We start from the raw sequence: 19,128 nt of genomic DNA on the forward strand, positions 1-19,128 counted from the left end.
ATAGTCCATAATAAGTAATACATTGCTAAATGAATGAATTTATTATGTTAAAATAGGTCATAAGAAACCTCAGGATTTCAAATGCAAATCTTAATCAATCAGAGAATGTATTGATTGGTCCAGAAGTGCATAGAGTGTTAATATTAAAATGTGTATTTTAGTGTATTTTCTGACTATTAGACAACAGTTGCCTGCCCAGCTGGCCCATACAAACTACACCTAAACTATATTGAAACTAATTTCACACACATAATGATAATAATAGATGTGGCCTAAAGACTAGATTAAATTAACAATGGTCTGATGGGTGACAATATTATGTAATAGAGCATGAAGAGACTGAAGACCAGCACAGGGTGCATTGACAAAGGAATGGAGCTTACCAAATGGCACTTTTTCCATATCCTACAGAGCTCCAGGCAGGCCAGACATTTTGATTGGGGGGGCGGCAAGTACAAATTACTGTGCTGTATTAACTGTATTGTCATTTTCCATTAAGACAAATTGTTGAAAAGTATTTGTATAATTTTGTTGCAATGTTTTCATAAACTATGTCCAATATTGTTTGGCAATACATAAAAAACATCCTCATATTGATGTCGGTCACATTACTGCTAACTAATGTGAGCTAGTTAAACTGCACGTACTGTGCAGATCCAAAACAATCCTAATGGTGGCAGCCTAAACCACAAATTAATGTTTTACATGAAATAATGTTGTAGTTAGGTGCAATATAGCAGGATTGGGATTTTAGGCTACCATCCTTTTGGATTATGTTGGAACTGCGTAAACTCACAGTAGACGGCTTGTATTATAACTCTAGAGTGGGGAGGGGACAACTTTTGCAGAAAATATGCACTAACGCTGACATCAAACACGCTTGAAAATCATGATTTCATAATATTTGTGGTAATAAATCACAGATCCCAAGGTCAATTAGCTACAGGACCATCTGTCTACCTAATTAATTACACCAAAACAAATACACCCGCTCCAACACCCCTGTAGTAACAACACTTCACAGTGTTACACACATGTACAGACCAGCATACAATCCTTTCTCTAACTAAATATTCAGTGTTTGCGAGTTATATTACACAGTACTAGGATGTTAGTCCATCCATAACGATTAGAAATGAAACAAAATAAAACTGTAGGTGCAAAACTGTCCGACTTCTCTTTCCCTAGAGTGTTAGTATGTATATCTTGTCAATTGTCATGATGCATTCTATCTTGGGTCATTGGGCTCCTAAGCCAGGTGTGTAGACATCTTAATGCACGAGTGGAAAGATCTCTCACAGCTGCTAACTGGGATGGTCAGCGATGCCTGTATGATTTGATTGCCTTCAGTGATAGGAACAGGGTCTAACAGTTTATACACACAGGACATGTCAGAAGTGGCATCTTTCCTTTTTTAAAGAGGTCATGTCAAGCAGGAATATGCCATGTTTTTCTTGTGTGGGCCTCCCCTCTCTCTGTTCTCCTGTGTTCTCTCACTGTCCTGTCTGCTCCTCTCTTGCTCCCATCTCTCCATCCTCTAACCATGGGGCAAAACAGATGCGGTTGACTTAGATTGTTGACAACATGTAAGCTATATTTCATCTCCAATGTTTATTGAAAATAAATACATTTGCACAACAATGTATTTTTTTCAAATACATCATTATTTGTTGGTTAGCTAGCTAGCTAGCAAGCAAATATTAGCCCTATTTGCATTGACATTAAATCAGTCAAAACACATCAAAACAACACATGCTAAAACAAGCCACTTCCGATTCCCCATGGCAGTGTCATTCTTGCTGGCAATCTGGCCATCCAGAATCACAACAGGCTGACTTCTGCCCCTTGGAAGTGCGCACGTCAGCCAACCCATCTATGTAGTTAGATGCTAAATAATTGTGGTGTAAACACACACACAAAATCCATTAACTTATTCCTGCAAATACAACAACTGTCTCTGTGTTTGCTGAGCTTCATCTCTCGCCCTCTTTCTCAAGAAGAAATTCCGTATGTACATCTTCTTTTAAATTGGGAAAAATGTTAACTCCGCTATCCAACTTTGTTTTTATAACAAATAGCTAGCCAATTGAGCTAACGTTACCAAAAGTAAAATCATTTTAGGCGAAAGCTGGTGACGTCAATGTGCTATACCCTACCAGAAAGCGCAGATTCCAAGGTTTCTAATGAATTATTGTTTCAAACTTTTTCCTAGAATAAACGTGGCTCTGTGCACTTTCCTACTGGCTACTGGTGACAATCAGCAATAGCCATTTGGGGAAAATATCCTTTATTTTCTTCTGTTATACTCTTACTGTAAAATAAGTGTGTTGACTGTGGTAGGGCAGGGCCTGTGATGTGACTGCATGGCCCAGCCATAGATAGCCTTGGCTACTAAGCACAGATAAATAAAACTCAAAACAGGCTATTCTGTTATTTTGAAATAAATTGTATTTAATCATGTATTTTATGATCTTCCTAAACAAAATATGAATTGATTTCTTTGTGATTGTGTAAATTAACACTAGAAGGCATATTGACAAAAAAACGCTGCAATTTTAAAGAAATGTCCCCCTGTCCTTGACTTTTCCTAAAGTCTATACACTGAGTCTACCAAACATTAGGAACACCTTCCTGATATTGAGATGCAACCCAGGCTGTATCACATCCGCCTGTGATTGGGAGTCCCATAGGGTGGTGCACAATTGGCCCAGCGTCGTCCGGGTTTGGCCGGGGTAGGCCGTCATTGTTCTTAACTGACTTGCCTAGTTAAATAAAATAAAATGTCTCAAGGCTTAATCATTGTCTCCTGTCTCCTCCCCTTCATCTACAGTGACATCAATAGCTTTCACCTGGATTCACCTGGTCAGTCTATGTCATGGAAAGAGCTGTTTTTTTAATGGTTTTCCCCATTACCCCTCCTCCCGACAGTAGGGCCTGCTCCGCTCCTTCTCCCGATTAGTTAGGTGCCATTCCCAGTTGATAGTCACCCTGATAATTGCCTCGAAACTGAACCTAAACTATATCAACATTAATTTCACACGTATAACAGATGAAATAAATGAAGTATAGTATGATGGGGAGAATGGGTGAGTTGATGAGAACAATGCAGAATTACACTGAAATCAAATATGAATGTAACATGTGAAGTGGTCCCATGTTTCATGAGCTGAAATAAAATATCCCAGAAATGTTGTGCACACATTTTACATCCATGTTAGTGAGCATTTTAGCCTTTGTCAAGATAATCCATCCACCTGACGGGTGTGGCAAATCAAGAAGCTGATTAAACAGCATTTTCATTACGCGTGTGTACTTTGTGCAGGGGACAGTAAAAGGCCACTCTGAAAAGTGCAATAGAATACAGTATATACATATGAAATGAGTAAAGCAGTATGTAAACATTATTAAAGTGACTAGTCTTCCATTACTAGTGGCCAATGATTCCATGTCTATGTATATAGGGCAGCAGCCTCTAAGGTGCAAGGTTGAGTAACCGGGTGGTAGCCGGCTAGTGATGGCTATTAAACAGTCTGAAGGCCTTGAGATAAAAACTGTTTTTCAGTCTCTCGGTCCCAGCTTTGATGACATCGCCTTCTGGATGATAGCGGGATGAACAGGCCGTGGCTCGGGTGGTTGATGTCTTTGATGTTTTTGGCCTTCCTGTGACATCTGGTGCTGTAGGTGTCCGGGAGGGCAGGCATGCGCTGGGCAGACCCTCTGGAGTGCCCTGTGGTTGCGGGCGGTGCAGTTGCCGTACCTGGCGGTGATACACCCCGACAGGATGCTCTCAATTGTTCACCTGTAAAAGCTTCTGAGGGTCTTGGGGCCAAGCCAAATTTCTTCAGCATTCCGAGGTTGAAGAGGCGCTGTTGCGCCTTCTTCACCACACTGTCTGTATCGGTGGACCATTTCAGATCGTCAGTGATGTGTACGCCGAGGAACTTTAAGCTTTCCACCGTCTCCGCTGCTGTCCCGTCAATGTGGATAGGGGCGTGCTCCCTCTGCTGTTTTCTGAAGTCCACGATCAGCTCCTTTGTTTTGTTGACGTCAAGGGAGAGGTGTCGTCTGCAAACTTGATGAAATTGTTGCACGTTGCGTTTTATATTTCTGTTCAGTATATGTGATCACCAATTGTGAATGAAGAACAGGACGGACCTTTCTATTGTATTCATCTATTCTAATTCTAATCTCAAAACGGTGAATGCCTATATCAGTCCACTGAATCCAAGCAGTCTTATTAGTCTACTCTAGGCCTACTTGGAGTAGTGTGAGCGTGCATAATTTACAATGGCAAGAGCAAGACGAATGGATGCACATGCTGCATTGCGTTGCTACAAGATCGGAGTGAAAGCGACTCAGATGACAGCGGAAAAATGGATCATGACATCGCTGATTATTATTCTGGTTCATGCTGATCGACTTTCCATATCTGGGAAAGGATCCGTATCGGGCAGCAGGTGAGCGATGCTCGGATAATGTAGTGATGAGGCTTGTGGAACCTTACATTGGCAAGGGGAGAAATGTCACCATGCTGCATCAACGGGGACACAACAAAGAGAGAACCGGTGACCATTACGCACTACAACCGGACAAAGGTCTGTCAACATTACATACTATGCATCGCCGTAGATCAACTTATGCAATGCTGTTCTGTATCACACGTTTGTTTTTCCTATGGGAATATAATCCTAACCTGTTCTATTCCATAGGTCGGTGTGGACGGCACGGCTGTACTCTGTGAAAGGAGGAACTCTCCGCTGGCCTGTTGCTGTGTTCTACAACATGCTTGACTTGGCTGCTATCAACATACACATGTTGTTCAAGTCGTGTGTGAACAACACCATGAGCAGGACAGACGTCATAATGAGTCTGGCACACCGGCTACGTGAGAAACATGAGTGCCAAGGCCGCAGCAAAGGTTCCACTCGAGCCAAATTGTGCACAGCTCCCGGCAAGGAGAAACTGCCAGGGGGGCAGATGCACTTGCAACAAAACCTACAACTCCAGTTTCAGCTACAAGCGACTTATTTGTGCATGGTGTTGAAAGCAAGTGAAGGTGTCAAATATTTTTGGTGACTGTTAGGACAAGCTATAACTGCTAAATTGGATCCAACCGCTGCTTGAAGTCGCACACCATATTGTAAGCACGAGCGAGGCCACAAATGTGTCCATAACTGACAATAGACTATTTTTGACCGGTGTCATATCGACACTTATATTCATCATAATGCCATTATGTATTTTGAGCTGATTTTCACTATTCACAAGCATGCTTGGCACTTATACTTAAGCAATAAGGCCTGAGGAGGTGTGGTATATGGCCAATATACCACAGCTAAGGGCTGTTCTTAGGCACGACGCAACGCTGCTTGGACACAGCCCTTAGCCGTGGTATATTGGCCATATATCACAATCCGTATTGCTATTGTAAACTGGTTACCAACGTAAATACTGGAAAACTGGAAAATTAAATGTTTTGTCATACCCATGGTATACGGTCTGATATACCATGGCTTTCAGCCAATCAGAATTCAGGGCTTGAACCACCCAGTTTATAATGATGTTTAGGCTACTGATATTTTCTTCATTGACCAGCACGTCTTGTTGGTTTGGATCATTTAGATTTGTTTTGCCTTTATAAAAATAAGCTTTTACTGCATTCCAACACACATGGTTTTTGTTTCATAGTTTGTAACAAAGGCACTCCACAAATAAAATGTATTTTACTCTTGAAATTCTGTGTTTTAGTGTTTTTTAGTTTTTACACAGGGCTATAAGCCTACAGTAAAATAAATGAATAAATGTTTTGTTCAAATATTTACATTTTGTATTCTAATCTTACAATCATAAACACAACCAAATGACTTGGGCACGAAGGGGTGTCCAACGAGGCCAGGCTTAAAATGATTTATTAAGACTGGTGGTTATTGGTAATCGTTGAGGCCTGGCTAGTCTACTGTTAAATATGCATATGGTCATTTTGACTGTCATGGAACTTTGAGGATGAAATGCTCAGAACGTGTTTGTCTTGTGCTAATTATCTCAAAGTACTGCTAAAATACACTTCCAGTATTTAGGAAAAGTCAGGCACAGGTTGGTTCAAGGTTTAAATTGAGATGAAAACGGTCAGAATGACCGTCTTGGAGGTTCTAGTGTTAAACAGTCCAGTTGTGGTCCTTTTAGATCCAAAGTGTCACCATGTTGCAGTCACATGGAACTGCCGTTACCAGACTCCTAGTCAAACACATCCCTGTCATCTGCATATCAGTGTGTTGTACAGAGGTTGACGGTGTGTGAGTTAGTCGCTCCTCTTACCGAATGCCTTTTAATCCTCGTTAACGGAGATGAAACACTAGCATTAAGTGAAATCCCCCGGGTGACATTAATGAAGAAATATTCCTGAAAACAAATGGCCCCAATCTGGCGTGTGTGTGTGGGTGCTGTCCGTGTGTGTGTGGTGACAGCTGTGGGGGAGCCGGGGCTGTGTGTGTGCAGAGAGAAGAACAAACAGATCAGCTCTCGCTGACAGGATCCTCTGTCCCTCTCTCTCCAAACAGACCAGGAGACGAACATGAACACACACACACACACACACACCACTTGTGGCATTGCCCTAAGCTGTGTTTGACCCCCCCCCCTTCCAGTTTCATGCGTCACATGAAAACAATAGGAGGATATCTCCTCTTCACATGAAGACCCAGTGCTCTGTTTTGTCGGTGTTCCTCTCCCATCTGAATTCTTTGACCGTTAACAGTTCAGTTTGACCTCTCTGACCGTCTGCAATGATGCGTTCCCCTTTTCCCAGTAGGACTAGACTAGTGTTGCCTGCCAGGCAGCTTCGTACACCTCTCCCATACATAAACACACCAGCTGTATGGAAACCTGCTGGTTAGCAAAGGGAGAATGGCAGCGGTGGTGTTAGACCCCGTAGCCCGCAGGCGCTCTTCACTCGGCCTCAGCACTAGTGTTTACAGTATGCCGTGTGTGGAGATTTGAAATCACTACAATCTACAGTACAATCTATTGTACTCTAGTCGACACCGTGCTGGCAGTGTTGAGTTCCTAAACAAAGTTTGACAAGAGTCACTGCAGAAGACACATTTTGTCATCCGTCAAATGAGGGGAACCATTTTGGATAGGTGATGTTTTTGACACATCATCCCTAATGTGTATTTACACGTGTGTCACTGTATATTTCCCAACCAGGGCATTGCAGAGAGACACAATATTTGTGACAGAGGGGAACCAGTTTAGATGTGGGGGTGTCACAACACTAGTGATGTACCGGTTTGTTTGCTGTATATTTTCCTACCAGGGTATCGGAGGGAGACAGGCCCCGATGAGAGAGACCAGGCCGGTGAACTCCCGCCGTTACATCGCCACGTTCGACGTGGAGAACACCACCAAGGGAGACTCGGGCCGCTACCGCTGCATCGTCCACTCAGACAAGGGAGTGGGCGTGTCCAGTTACGCCGACCTGACGGTCAAACGTAAGTCACATTCTGTTTGTACCTCGCAAGAGACTGGTTATGTTTCTTCAAAATTCACCCCAATTTAAGATGATAGCCAAAGAGTTATATGAAATTTCTCTCTGTCTGTGATGATTTCCTCTAATCCTGACTGGCTAGATGGAGACCTGTCAATCACTCTCAAATAGCCCCTGTGTTTGTCCATCAGCACGTTGCCACGGCAGCAGACTCCGGCTGCAGCCTCCCTGACGGTCTCAGAGGAGAAGTGTATAGCTCACAGCTGTGTGTGTGTGTGTGTGTGTGTGTGTGTGTACTTGTCTGTGTATGTGTGCATATACGTGTACTACTGTAAAAGGGTTATATATCAGACCTGTCAATGCAGATGAGGTCTGGCGTGTTGGAGTGTGCCATAGTAAATCTCCCTCCACTAGGTTGTGTGGAGGAACGATGCATGATGGCTGCCTCATACACCATGTCAAATTATGCATCATCATTTAAACGCCATTACCAAAGACGCCCATCCTTCTTACCTAATTGGGATGTATTAGAACAGCTACAACCAATTCCCTCTTATTCCCTTTATTAGTTTAAATTGAGTCGTCGACATTTTTCAACCCAGCAGTTTGTCCCCCTCTCCTAAATGAAATATTAGATCAGTGAAATTGTACATTTTTATGCATTTGCCATCGCCGACTCGCTCCAGGGTCCTCTTTCCCCACCCGTTTTTTTTCATCCAATTACTGGTGTTTTGTCTAGCGAAGACTTGTGGAGGCTGTGTCAGGGGAGCGCTACCCAGCTCTGCTCTATCTCGGAGTTGGAGTTAGTGACCTTACCGCCACGGGCCCGTATTCACGCAGTCTCAGAGTAAGAGTGCTGATCTCGGATCAGTTTTTTAGATCATAATGAATAAGATTATATGGAGAGGAGGGCCTGATCCTAGATCAGCCCTCCTACTCTGAGACGCTTCTTGAATACGGGCCCTAATCTAGCCGAGGACCCAGGAACAGTCTTCAACCCTGCTCTGGGCTTACAGGACTGAGCCTGTGGGTTAACAAGGCTGACCTTGGGACTGTGGAGGGCTGGGGTTGTAAATCATTAACATTGTACTGGGGCCTTCCAGGTCCCAGGGGGAACCATTACTCTACCACTACTGCCAGTTAGAGGCCATTGTATTAATTTTATTTTACCAGGTAAGTTGATTGAGAACACATTCTTATTTACAGCAATGACCTGGGGAGTAGTTACAGGGGAGAGAAGGGGGATGAATGAGTCAGTATATGATCTAACGGGCTATATGATCCACCTGGTATCATACCTACTGCCAGTTAGCCAGTATATGATCTGACAGGCTATATGATCCACCTGGTATCATACCTACTGCCAGTTAGCCAGTATATGATCTGACAGGCTATATGATCCACCTGGTATTATACCTACTGCCAGTTAGCCAGTAAATGATCTGACAGGCTATATGATCCACCTGGTATCATACCTACTGCCAGTTAGAGGCCAGTATATGATCTAACAGGCTATATGATCCACCTGGTATCATACCTACTGCCAGTTAGAGGCCAGTATATGATCTGACAGGCTATATGATCCACCTATTATCATACCTACTGCCAGTTAGCCAGTATATGATCTGACAGGCTATATGATCTACCTGGTATCATACCTACTGCCAGTTAGCCAGTATATGATCTGACAGGCTATATTATCCACCTGTTATCATACCTACTGCCAGTTAGCCAGTATATGATCTGACAGGCTATATGATCTACCTGGTATCATACCTACTGCCAGTTAGCCAGTATATGATCTGACAGGCTATATGATCTACCTGGTATCATACCTACTGCCAGTTAGCCAGTATATGATCTGACAGGCTATATGATCTACCTGGTATCATACCTACTGCCAGTTAGCCAGTATATGATCTGACAGGCTATATGATCTACCTGGTATCATACCTACTGCCAGTTAGCCAGTATATGATCTGACAGGCTATATGATCTACCTGGTATCATACCTACTGCCAGTTAGCCAGTATATGATCTGACAGGCTATATGATCTACCTGGTATCATACCTACTGCCAGTTAGCCAGTATATGATCTGACAGGCTATATGATCTACCTGGTATCATACCTACTGCCAGTTAGCCAGTATATGATCTGACAGGCTATATTATCCACCTGTTATCATACCTACTGCCAGTTAGCCAGTATATGATCTGACAGGCTATATTATCCACCTGTTATCATACCTACTGCCAGTTAGCCAGTATATGATCTGACAGGCTATATGATCTACCTGGTATCATACCTACTGCCAGTTAGCCAGTAAATGATCTGACAGGCTATATGATCTACCTGGTATCATACCTACTGCCAGTTAGCCAGTATATGATCTGACAGGCTATATGATCTACCTGGTATCATACCTACTGCCAGTTAGCCAGTATATGATCTGACAGGCTATATTATCCACCTGTTATCATACCTACTGCCAGTTAGCCAGTATATGATCTGACAGGCTATATTATCCACCTGGTATCATACCTACTGCACAGGTATATGTAAATCCTTTAGATACTAGTTTAGATCTGCACCTTTGGTTTTGGATGTTGATACATTGATTATTTTAGTTTAGTTTGCAGTGAATGTCACGTTTGTCTCTGACTTTGGTTGTAGTTCATGGGGTTGAGACTTTGGTTGTAGTTCATGGGGTTGAGACTTTGGTTGTAGTTCATGGGGTTGAGACTTTGGTTGTAGTTCATGGGGTTGACTGCAGCCTCTTCAGGTGGACCGCTTGGGCAGAGTGTGGCCAGATCACAAGGGAGGGATTGGCTTAGCATCCAGCTCAGAACAGTTCCTTAACCATACCCTAATCACATACAGGAAACTCATGTATAATATATGTCCATATATGCAGGGGAATTTAAACTGTATTACATACAGCACCAGTCAAAACTTTGGACACACCTACTCATTCAAGTGTTTTTCTTTATTTTTACTATTTTCTACATTGTAGAATAATAATGAAGACATAAACTATGAAATAACACAGGGAATCATGTAGTAACCAAAAAAGTGTTAAACAAATCTAAATATATTTGATTTGAGATTCCTTAAAGTAGCCACCCGTTGCCTTGATGACAGCTTTGCACACTCTTGGCATTCTCTCAACCAGCATGCATTTCAATTAACAGGTGTGACTTGTTAATTTGTGGAATTTCTTTCCGTAATGCATTTGAGCCAATCATTTGTGTTGTGACAAGGTAGGGGTGGTATACAGAAGATAGCACTATTTGGTAAAAGCCCAAGTCCATATTATGGCAAGAACAGCTCAAATAAGCAAAGTGAAAGGACAGTCCATCATTACTTTAAGACATGAAGGTCAATCAATATATGTCAATATATTAGGCTTCGGTGTGGATCAGTAGCTTAGGCATTCACTGCACCCCTAGAATTAACCAAAGCTGTCTTTCTGAACAGACCTGACCTCCAAATTGCACCATCCAGTTGCACCATCACTGCCTGGGGTTATTTTATAACTACTGCATGTGAATCACACAGTAATAGTGTCTTCAAGTCCTTAACTAGGCTAGCAACAGGCTTAGTTTACCCTGTCCTCCTCCCTACTCATTCACTCCCTCTGAATTGTGGATGGCTAGCACTGGCACACTAGCAACAACAACTCACAGAACATCCAACATCTCTCTGACCCTGTTTCTAACCCCTCTCCAAATATTGAACCATAATCACTTCACCATAATGGGACCCAGAAGGGGAGTTTACATGAGCATACACATCCCATTGGACAGGGACCAGTCCAAAGTCATCTGGGGAACCATGCGGGCTAAGGGGTTAGGTTGCACGGCGACCGAGCTGCCAGTAACACTATATATATATATATATATATATATATACCCTGTTTAGGGTAGGGCCTTGTGGCCACTGGGGGGGGGTGTGGCTGGCAGCAGGTGCTAGCTAGAGGCACAGCAGCATTTAGCTTATAGTCTCCGAGCCACATGGTCGCCGGCTGCTGCAAGCTGACACTTTGAACAAGGGCACTCTTCTATGATTTCTGGGTTGTTGTAAAAGTGGGACTTTTAGTTCAACTGTAAAGTGGGACTTGTAGTTCAACTGTACATATAAAGGAGGGCTCTTTGGACTCATCATTTTTGTTTTGTTTATACTCCAGGTGGAATTGATTACATTTTCCTGGAACCAGCAGGATAGTCCCAAAAATGCAAACCATGCCCCTCTGGCACTTTCGGCAGACTCTTATCAAGTGCTCGGTGTTTGAAAGAAAACAAGCACTCTTTACCATACAGATTGTTGATGCCTGTAATGTCACCCACTCCAGCCCCAGCACTTTGATGCTGTTTAGTTATTACTGATGGTCGATACCCACACAGAGTGGACAGGGAGTGAGGCCTGACACATCACAGGGTATTACAAGGTACCCATCAGTGCGATGTGGCTCCAACCTTTTGTTTTCCCATTCTGCTACGCGTCAGTGGCCGTGGCGGATCGATTGCCGGGCCCTCCCGATGCTGAAGGAGCTGATGCCTTATTTCTTTTTCTTCCACCCCCCCAACCCAAACAAAATGACAAATGTGGTATCGACTGACCGGAGATGTTGACTCGTCTCGCCACCCGAGCACCTGCTAGAACACCTTACAAGCCATGCTGTCTAAATCTGCCCCACAGCCAGATTGAACTGTCACCATCTCAAAGTAAATCTGAGGCAGCATCGCTCTCTCTCGCCCTCTATTTCTCGCTGTCTCTCATTCTCTCTTTCGCTCTCTCACTTTTTCCTTTGTCTCTCTCTCGCTGCTTCTGGAGACAATAAACGTTTACTAATTGGGTGTGTGAGTGTCTACACCTGTTTGCTGTCTGAGAATAGATCAGTCAGTAACCCAGGGATCAGGACGGCTGGCTCGACTATGATCAGGACGGCTGGCTCGACTATGATCAGGACGGCTGGCTCGACTATGAGCACGACGGCCGGCTCGACTATGAGCACGACGGCCGGCCCGACTATGAGCACGACGGCCGGCTCGACTATGAGCACGACGGCTGGCTCTACCATTGCCAAAGAAAGACTATCTCTATCATAGAAATGGAATTAATAGAATTGAGTATAAGCTTGTCAGGTGCAATGCGACCAATAGAATAGTACTAAACGTGCAAACCCAGCTGACATTAACACTCAGTGTAAACCCAGGTCTGATGTGTGTAGAATGGTGTGAACGGGACAGAGGAAGAGGTGTGATATGCAGGGAAGGTCAACAGGTGGGCAGCCATGATGTGTGTGTGTGTGATTTTAACATTTGTATTTATTTATTTAACTAGGCAAGCCAGTTGAGAACAAATTCTTATTTACAATGACGGCCTAACAAAAAGGCAAAAGGTAGGCAGCAACACATGACAACACAACATGATAACAACATGGTAGCAACACAACATGGGACAAACATTATTTGGCATAGACAACAGCACAAAGGGCAAGAAGGTAGAGACAACAATACATCATGCGAAGCAGCCACAACTGTCAGTAAGAGTGTCCGTGATTGAGTCTTTGAAGAGATTGAGATAAAACTGTTCAGTTTGAGTGTTTGTTGCAGCTCGTTCCAGTCGCTATCTGCAGCGAACTGAAAAGACGAGCGACCCGTGGGTGGGTGGGTGTGTGTGTGTGAGACTTTCATGGACTCCAGGATGTACAATATCCTGATGAGTGTAAATCACAATTGAATCAGGCTTCACCCCCCAGTGGACACATTACAGACAGCGGTCTAGAGCTGTAATTCACAAAGTGAGTGCTGATCTAGGATCAGGTCCTACCTGTCCATCTCATTCATTGTAATCTAAAAGTCACAAATGGTCCTAGATCAGCGCTGCTACTGTGAGACATACGGCCCCTGGGCAGACAGAGACAGACATTCTGTCCTTTCCATCTCATAGAAAGGTGACACGTTATGAGGCCAGGCTTGCACCTGCCCCAGCCAGGAAGACAGATGAGCCATTACTTCACTGGTAATTGGGGTTCTCCCTGGTTCCAATCGATATCAGCGGCCCTGGACATCGTGTGTCTGTGTGAACTACACACACCTCCAGCGGCGACGAAATACTCTGAGATCCTGTTTTTTTACAAGTCTTGATGGCTCAATATTGTATGGGAATAAGATGACTGTTAAATACAGATGTAGGATCTTAATTTGATCACTCTTTTGTTGCTGAGAATTGTCCTACACCACAGGAAATGCAGATGAGCTTTGCGATTTACATGAATTCACTGAAAACCCACACTCACACTCGGTTAAATTAACAGTATTGCACTTTTCATGTAGCCTACCTTTAGCCAGCTATCAAGCAACATTATGGACTCAATGTTCAAATCCTGTTGCTGCAGGATTATTTTGCTGTGACAATATAGGTCAAATTAAGACCCTACATCTGTAATTGAATATACTATATTTAGGGAATGTCCTCATATGCACCTTCTATATAAAAAAAAAATGCGTTATTGGAAAGAACCTGGAGAACTCAACTGGACTTTTCTAAGATAAAATCCTCACAGGGACATGAGTCACTCAGACTGATATCCAAGTCTTATCTATTTAGTTACGTTAGGGCTAATAAATGCACCGGAGTTTTCAGACTTAGTCATACAGTCACCGGGACACCTGACTGGCCTGTCGGACAGGCTATCATCAGGGCAAAGACTAATTACAGGGCAAGTCACTCGCTGTGTATGTGTGTGACACAAGGATTGACAGTCCCATTCGTGTGAGACACTCATCACGCAAGAAAAGAGGGAGAGGAGAGGGGCCATATCAAACTTCAAAGGCCAACACTGGGCTGTGTTTAGACTGAACATGCTGATGCTGACATGTAGTTACTAGTCATAGCTGTAGGACAGCGTCACACGTCCATGGAAGTCGAGCCTGTCACTCCCTAGACCAGACAAAGAAAAAACCCCTGACCCTTAGTCATAGATCAACAGACCAAAAAAACGGTGAAAAAACATTCACCCTCACAATGGACAGGAATTGTCTCATTGTCTTATCGTTGACGATTGAACACGATAGACTGGCTTTGGCAAAATGAATCCTTCTCAGAGGTCTCTTCGGGGAGACAAAGAGGAAAGAGAGATGGGTGGAGGAGAGGAGAGGGAGATTATTGAAATGGGTCATGGGAGAAATGGAGCAGGACCGGTGGGAGTGATGAGTAATGGGATTCAGGTTGGCTGTTCTATCGGCGAAGGTCAGGAAATTAATTGGTTTAACTCATTACCTCGCTTTTGATCTCTCTCCGTTTCACCGTGCTCTCCGCTTCAGCCCGTTACTCCCGGCTTTGTGTGAGGCACCGCCACTACAATCACTTAATTGCTCTTACTTAAGATTTAAGCTTCCGATATCATGCTAACATGTTTTCTATTTCTCTACAGACTCAAGTTGGATGTAATTGAGAATGTTGCGCTCTATTCTGTTCTTTTTGCAGAGTAAACCGGTGGTATTTGCATAGTTTTAGTGTGTTTAGCTACGCTCACTGCAGGTTTAGCGCAGGGTGCTATTTGCCATCTCCCTTGTATAGCAGAGTCAATGTGAATCATCAAGAAACAGAACACATTTTGCAATGTATTATTAGTTCCTGGAACCATATGAATGAAAGCCCCTAGAGAGTAAATACAGTATATATAGTGTCTCTGGGGATAAAATAATTAATATATTATAAAGTATTAAAATAGCTGGCCTGTTTTTACCAATTTTCTATTAAATATTACCTGTAATTAATGGCAATATGAGTGAAATAGTTTTTTTTCCATGTCAACATCCTCTATAAGGAAGTAGCAAGCATTTTTGAAACGGTCTGTTTGAGATACAAGTTCGAGGTGGGGTTTTTGAAAAAAATAATTATCCTATTTATGCTTTGGCCACATACGAGTATAGGATCAGTCACAACAACATCATTTGGGTATGAGTTAACAGAATATAAACTTTTAAAAGTGAGATTTTCACTGGACAGTTACTTTAACCTTGGTAGATAAACAGTATTTATCTACCAATTGAAATGACCATTTAAGACTCCTCATCTAACCCTAATCTCTTCCTCTTTGACCCCCAGAGCCCCCGGTGCCCATCGCTCCGCCCCAGCTCACCGCCGTGGGTGCAACCTACCTGTGGATCCAGCTCAACGCCAACTCCATCAACGGTGACGGGCCCATCGTGGAGCGGGAGGTCGAGTACCGCACGGTGGCAGGCAGCCTCATCGACAACCAGCCCGTGGACAAGACCACACACAAAATCGGCCACCTGGACCCCGACACGGAGTACGAGATCAGCGTGCTGCTCACCCGGCCCCTGGACGGAGGAACTGGGGCCCCCGGACCCCCCCTGAGGGCCAAGACCAAGTGTGCTGGTGAGTCCAATGCAAAGACGCGCGGGCACGCACACACACACACACACGCACACGCACACACACACACACAATTAGAGTAATACATTATGGTGTACAGTTACATAGTAGCAGTTATACAGTACTTGGTGTAATGACACACTATTTTCAGCACAGTCATACATTATACAGTTGGACCCTGTCGCTATACAGTGGTACTTACTTACGGCTGTTCATTGACATTTACTTCAGTGGGAGTGGTAAGTGGGGCAATACATACACCACTTTAGCTACATGCAATGTACAGTCAGTTGCAGTGAGGCCCTTTGATAAAGTGACACCGTCATGAAACGAATAGCCCGGGAACTATATACTTAACTTGTTATGCAATTACACATCTGAAGAATACTTTAGATACTCACATTCTACAAATTCAGTAAACTTACTGACAAAAACCATGCACTCATACTCAACATTCTAAACTACCTGTTTCATGGGGCAGACTTCAATACTCTACGTGAACCATGGGAATGTCTGAGTTAAATTTTCATGGATGGATCTCAGTTTCAGCCCTTAGGGGCTTGCAGTGTCTGGCCGTTCACTCTCCACCCACACACACAGCTTAATTTCCCCCTGGGTCTGGGTCTGTCTAGGTGACCACAGGGGCTGATGGGATGTGAGGAATGTGAGAGCGTCTGACTGCAGGAGAAGAGCGGAATCTCCTGTCTCCACTTTCCCTGTAGCAAGTGGTCTGGGTTGCCAGTGCCTCCTTCATAGTAAAGCATACCCTCTGGCTTAAGTCAGAAGTTTTTTAACCTTCCATCCCAAAGGGATGTACAACATCTATCAGCATGATATGCAAGCATACATTAGATTGTCTATTATAATTCTGGACTACCATGAACATGAGTGTGGTGCTGGATATGATCAGGGCTTGGTATGTGAGGCTCGGTAGTATACTTGATTGAAGTCGTATTATCTCTCTGTGGTTTGGTGACAGTTTGACAAGATATCACGTTTTCAGTGTCAGGCGGGAGAACGGACCATCCACAGCTCTTTTTGGATTTGGAAGAGGATATATTGTTTCCTCTCTTTTGTGATGGAGGTGGTTGCAGAGGGGAGGCTGACTGACCCAGGAGAGACACAAGGGTGATGGATGGCCCTACATGTTTCGTCTTAAAAGCGCTTCCTCTCTGTGAAGGATGAAACGTTTTTATATCTGATTTCCCTGACTGTCTCTGAGCTGCTAAAGGTTTCAGAGGAGGGTTGTTCCCTTGCCCATATAACCACTATTTTCAGAGCAGTTCAACAGTTTTTAATTGAGCCAAAGTCGCTCTCACAAAGCTGTTCAATTTCAATCTAATCAATGACACATTTCATTAGAGGAATTATGATTTGATTCTTCTCACTCCACACCCCCTGACCAATACCCATTAGGCATATCACTATTAATTATAGATTTTCATACAAAAACAATGAGATCAGCCCCCCATTCAGAGTTTCAGATAGTGTCCTACCCAAAAGGGACAAATGGTAGTCCTATTTAGTAGAGCTGAGCGATTAGTGCTTTTTGAGGTTGTTTCGGATCGACTTTAAAAAATGATCACGGATTTTGGTTTCGATATTTCGTTTTTTAAAGATATTAAATGCATTATGAAATAATGACATTCAAATTATTAGGGCTTTTTAATGGAAATGCCAAAGCCAAACATACTGAACATTCAATTACCAATTCAGTTGTTTCTGTCAGGTCTACACATAGAAATAGGACATTTCAATAAATAATCAAATATTTCTGTTGTGTATATTACTTAATTTTATGACTTCATAATTTTTTATTCCTTAAAGTCAGCATCTCATCTCTGCTCAGGCAGTATCAAACAGCACAGACAGCCATCTAACGTTATCTATGTTCTCCCCGTACTGTACCGTCTTTAGTCATCCTATTAAGCTAGGCTAGCATGCCTAAGTATGCTTCAGAGCTGTCTGACCATCATTTTTACCTGTTCTTCAAAGTAGATGAGGCATACTTTCATGAACTCTCTATCCCTCTTTCTTGTCATTGTGTTTTCTGCATTCCTCTCTCATGCGGCAGCGTATGTGGTCTGTGTTTATCTAACCTAATGTAGAATGCATAAAAGTGTATCCAAGCTGGAAAAGAACAGGTGCAATGGATTATGGTCATTGTAGTTAATTACCATATTTCCATGCTGGACTATGTTGAATATTTGCTCAATGAAAACTACTACTCCCTTCGGCCCAGCGTTCCATAGTTTTTAAATTATTTTTTTAAATATTATTTTTTATTATGAACACAACAAATACAAAAAAACAGAAATATACAAACAATAGTACATAGTTCTTGAATTGATTTTTCTTGTGAATTATTTTATTTCTCTCTGGAGAAACAGCCTGTTGGGCTTGCATGTTCCCCCCAAACAACAGTACCAGTCAAAGTTACACATCTACTCATTCAAAGGTTTTTCTTTATTTTTAATATATCCTACATTGTAGATTAGTAGTAAAGATATCAAAACTATGAAATAACACATATGGAATCATGCAGTAACCAAAGAAGTGTTAAACAAATCAACATATATTTTAGATTCTTCAAAGTAGCCACCCTTTGCCTTGATGACATTTTGCACTCTTGGCATTCTTTTATTTTATTTAACCCTTATTTAACTAAGCAAGTTGATTTAAGAACATTCTTATTTTACAATGACGGCCTACCTCAGCCAAACCCTCCTCTAACCCGGTCAACTCTGGGACAATTCTCTCAACCAGCTTCACCTGGAATGCTTTTCCAACAGTCTTGAAGCAGTTACAATATATGCAGAATATATGGGGTGTTTTTCTTTCACTTTGCGGTCCAACGCATCACAAACCATCTCAAATGGTGTTGAGGTCAGGTGATTGTGGAGGCCAGGTGATCTGATGCATCACTCCATCACTCTCTTTCTTGGTCAAATAGCCCTTACACAGCCTGGAGGTGTGTTGGGTCATTGTCCTGTTGAAAAACAAATTATAGTCCCACTAAGCGCAACCCAGACGGGATGGCGTATCGCCTCGGAATGCTGTGGTAGTCATGCCGGTTAAGTGTGCCTTGAATTCTAAATAAATCATTGACAGTATCACCAGCAAAGCACCCCCACACCATCACACCACCAGCTCCATGCTTCACGGTGGGAACCACACATGCGGAGATCATCCGTTCACCTACTCTGCATCTCACAAAGATACTGCAGTTGGACC

At 43.0% G+C, this 19,128-nt stretch overlaps 1 protein-coding gene across 16 annotated transcripts in view; it reads left to right on the forward strand.

The window, feature by feature from the left end:
* The window catches only part of LOC112227775 (receptor-type tyrosine-protein phosphatase mu-like), a 316,891-nt gene that overhangs the window by 97,826 nt on the left and 199,937 nt on the right, over nucleotides 1-19,128 (forward strand). For all 16 annotated transcript variants that reach the window (XM_042308521.1, XM_042308523.1, XM_042308526.1 and 13 more), the window contains exons 6-7: nucleotides 7,316-7,490; nucleotides 15,604-15,897. In XM_042308521.1, the coding sequence (XP_042164455.1) occupies nucleotides 7,316-7,490; nucleotides 15,604-15,897 (469 nt within the window). The remainder of the gene's footprint in view (nucleotides 1-7,315; nucleotides 7,491-15,603; nucleotides 15,898-19,128) is intronic.

This window comes from Oncorhynchus tshawytscha, linkage group LG29 (genome assembly GCF_018296145.1).
Source record: "Oncorhynchus tshawytscha isolate Ot180627B linkage group LG29, Otsh_v2.0, whole genome shotgun sequence".
Taxonomy (NCBI): Eukaryota; Metazoa; Chordata; class Actinopteri; order Salmoniformes; family Salmonidae; genus Oncorhynchus; species Oncorhynchus tshawytscha.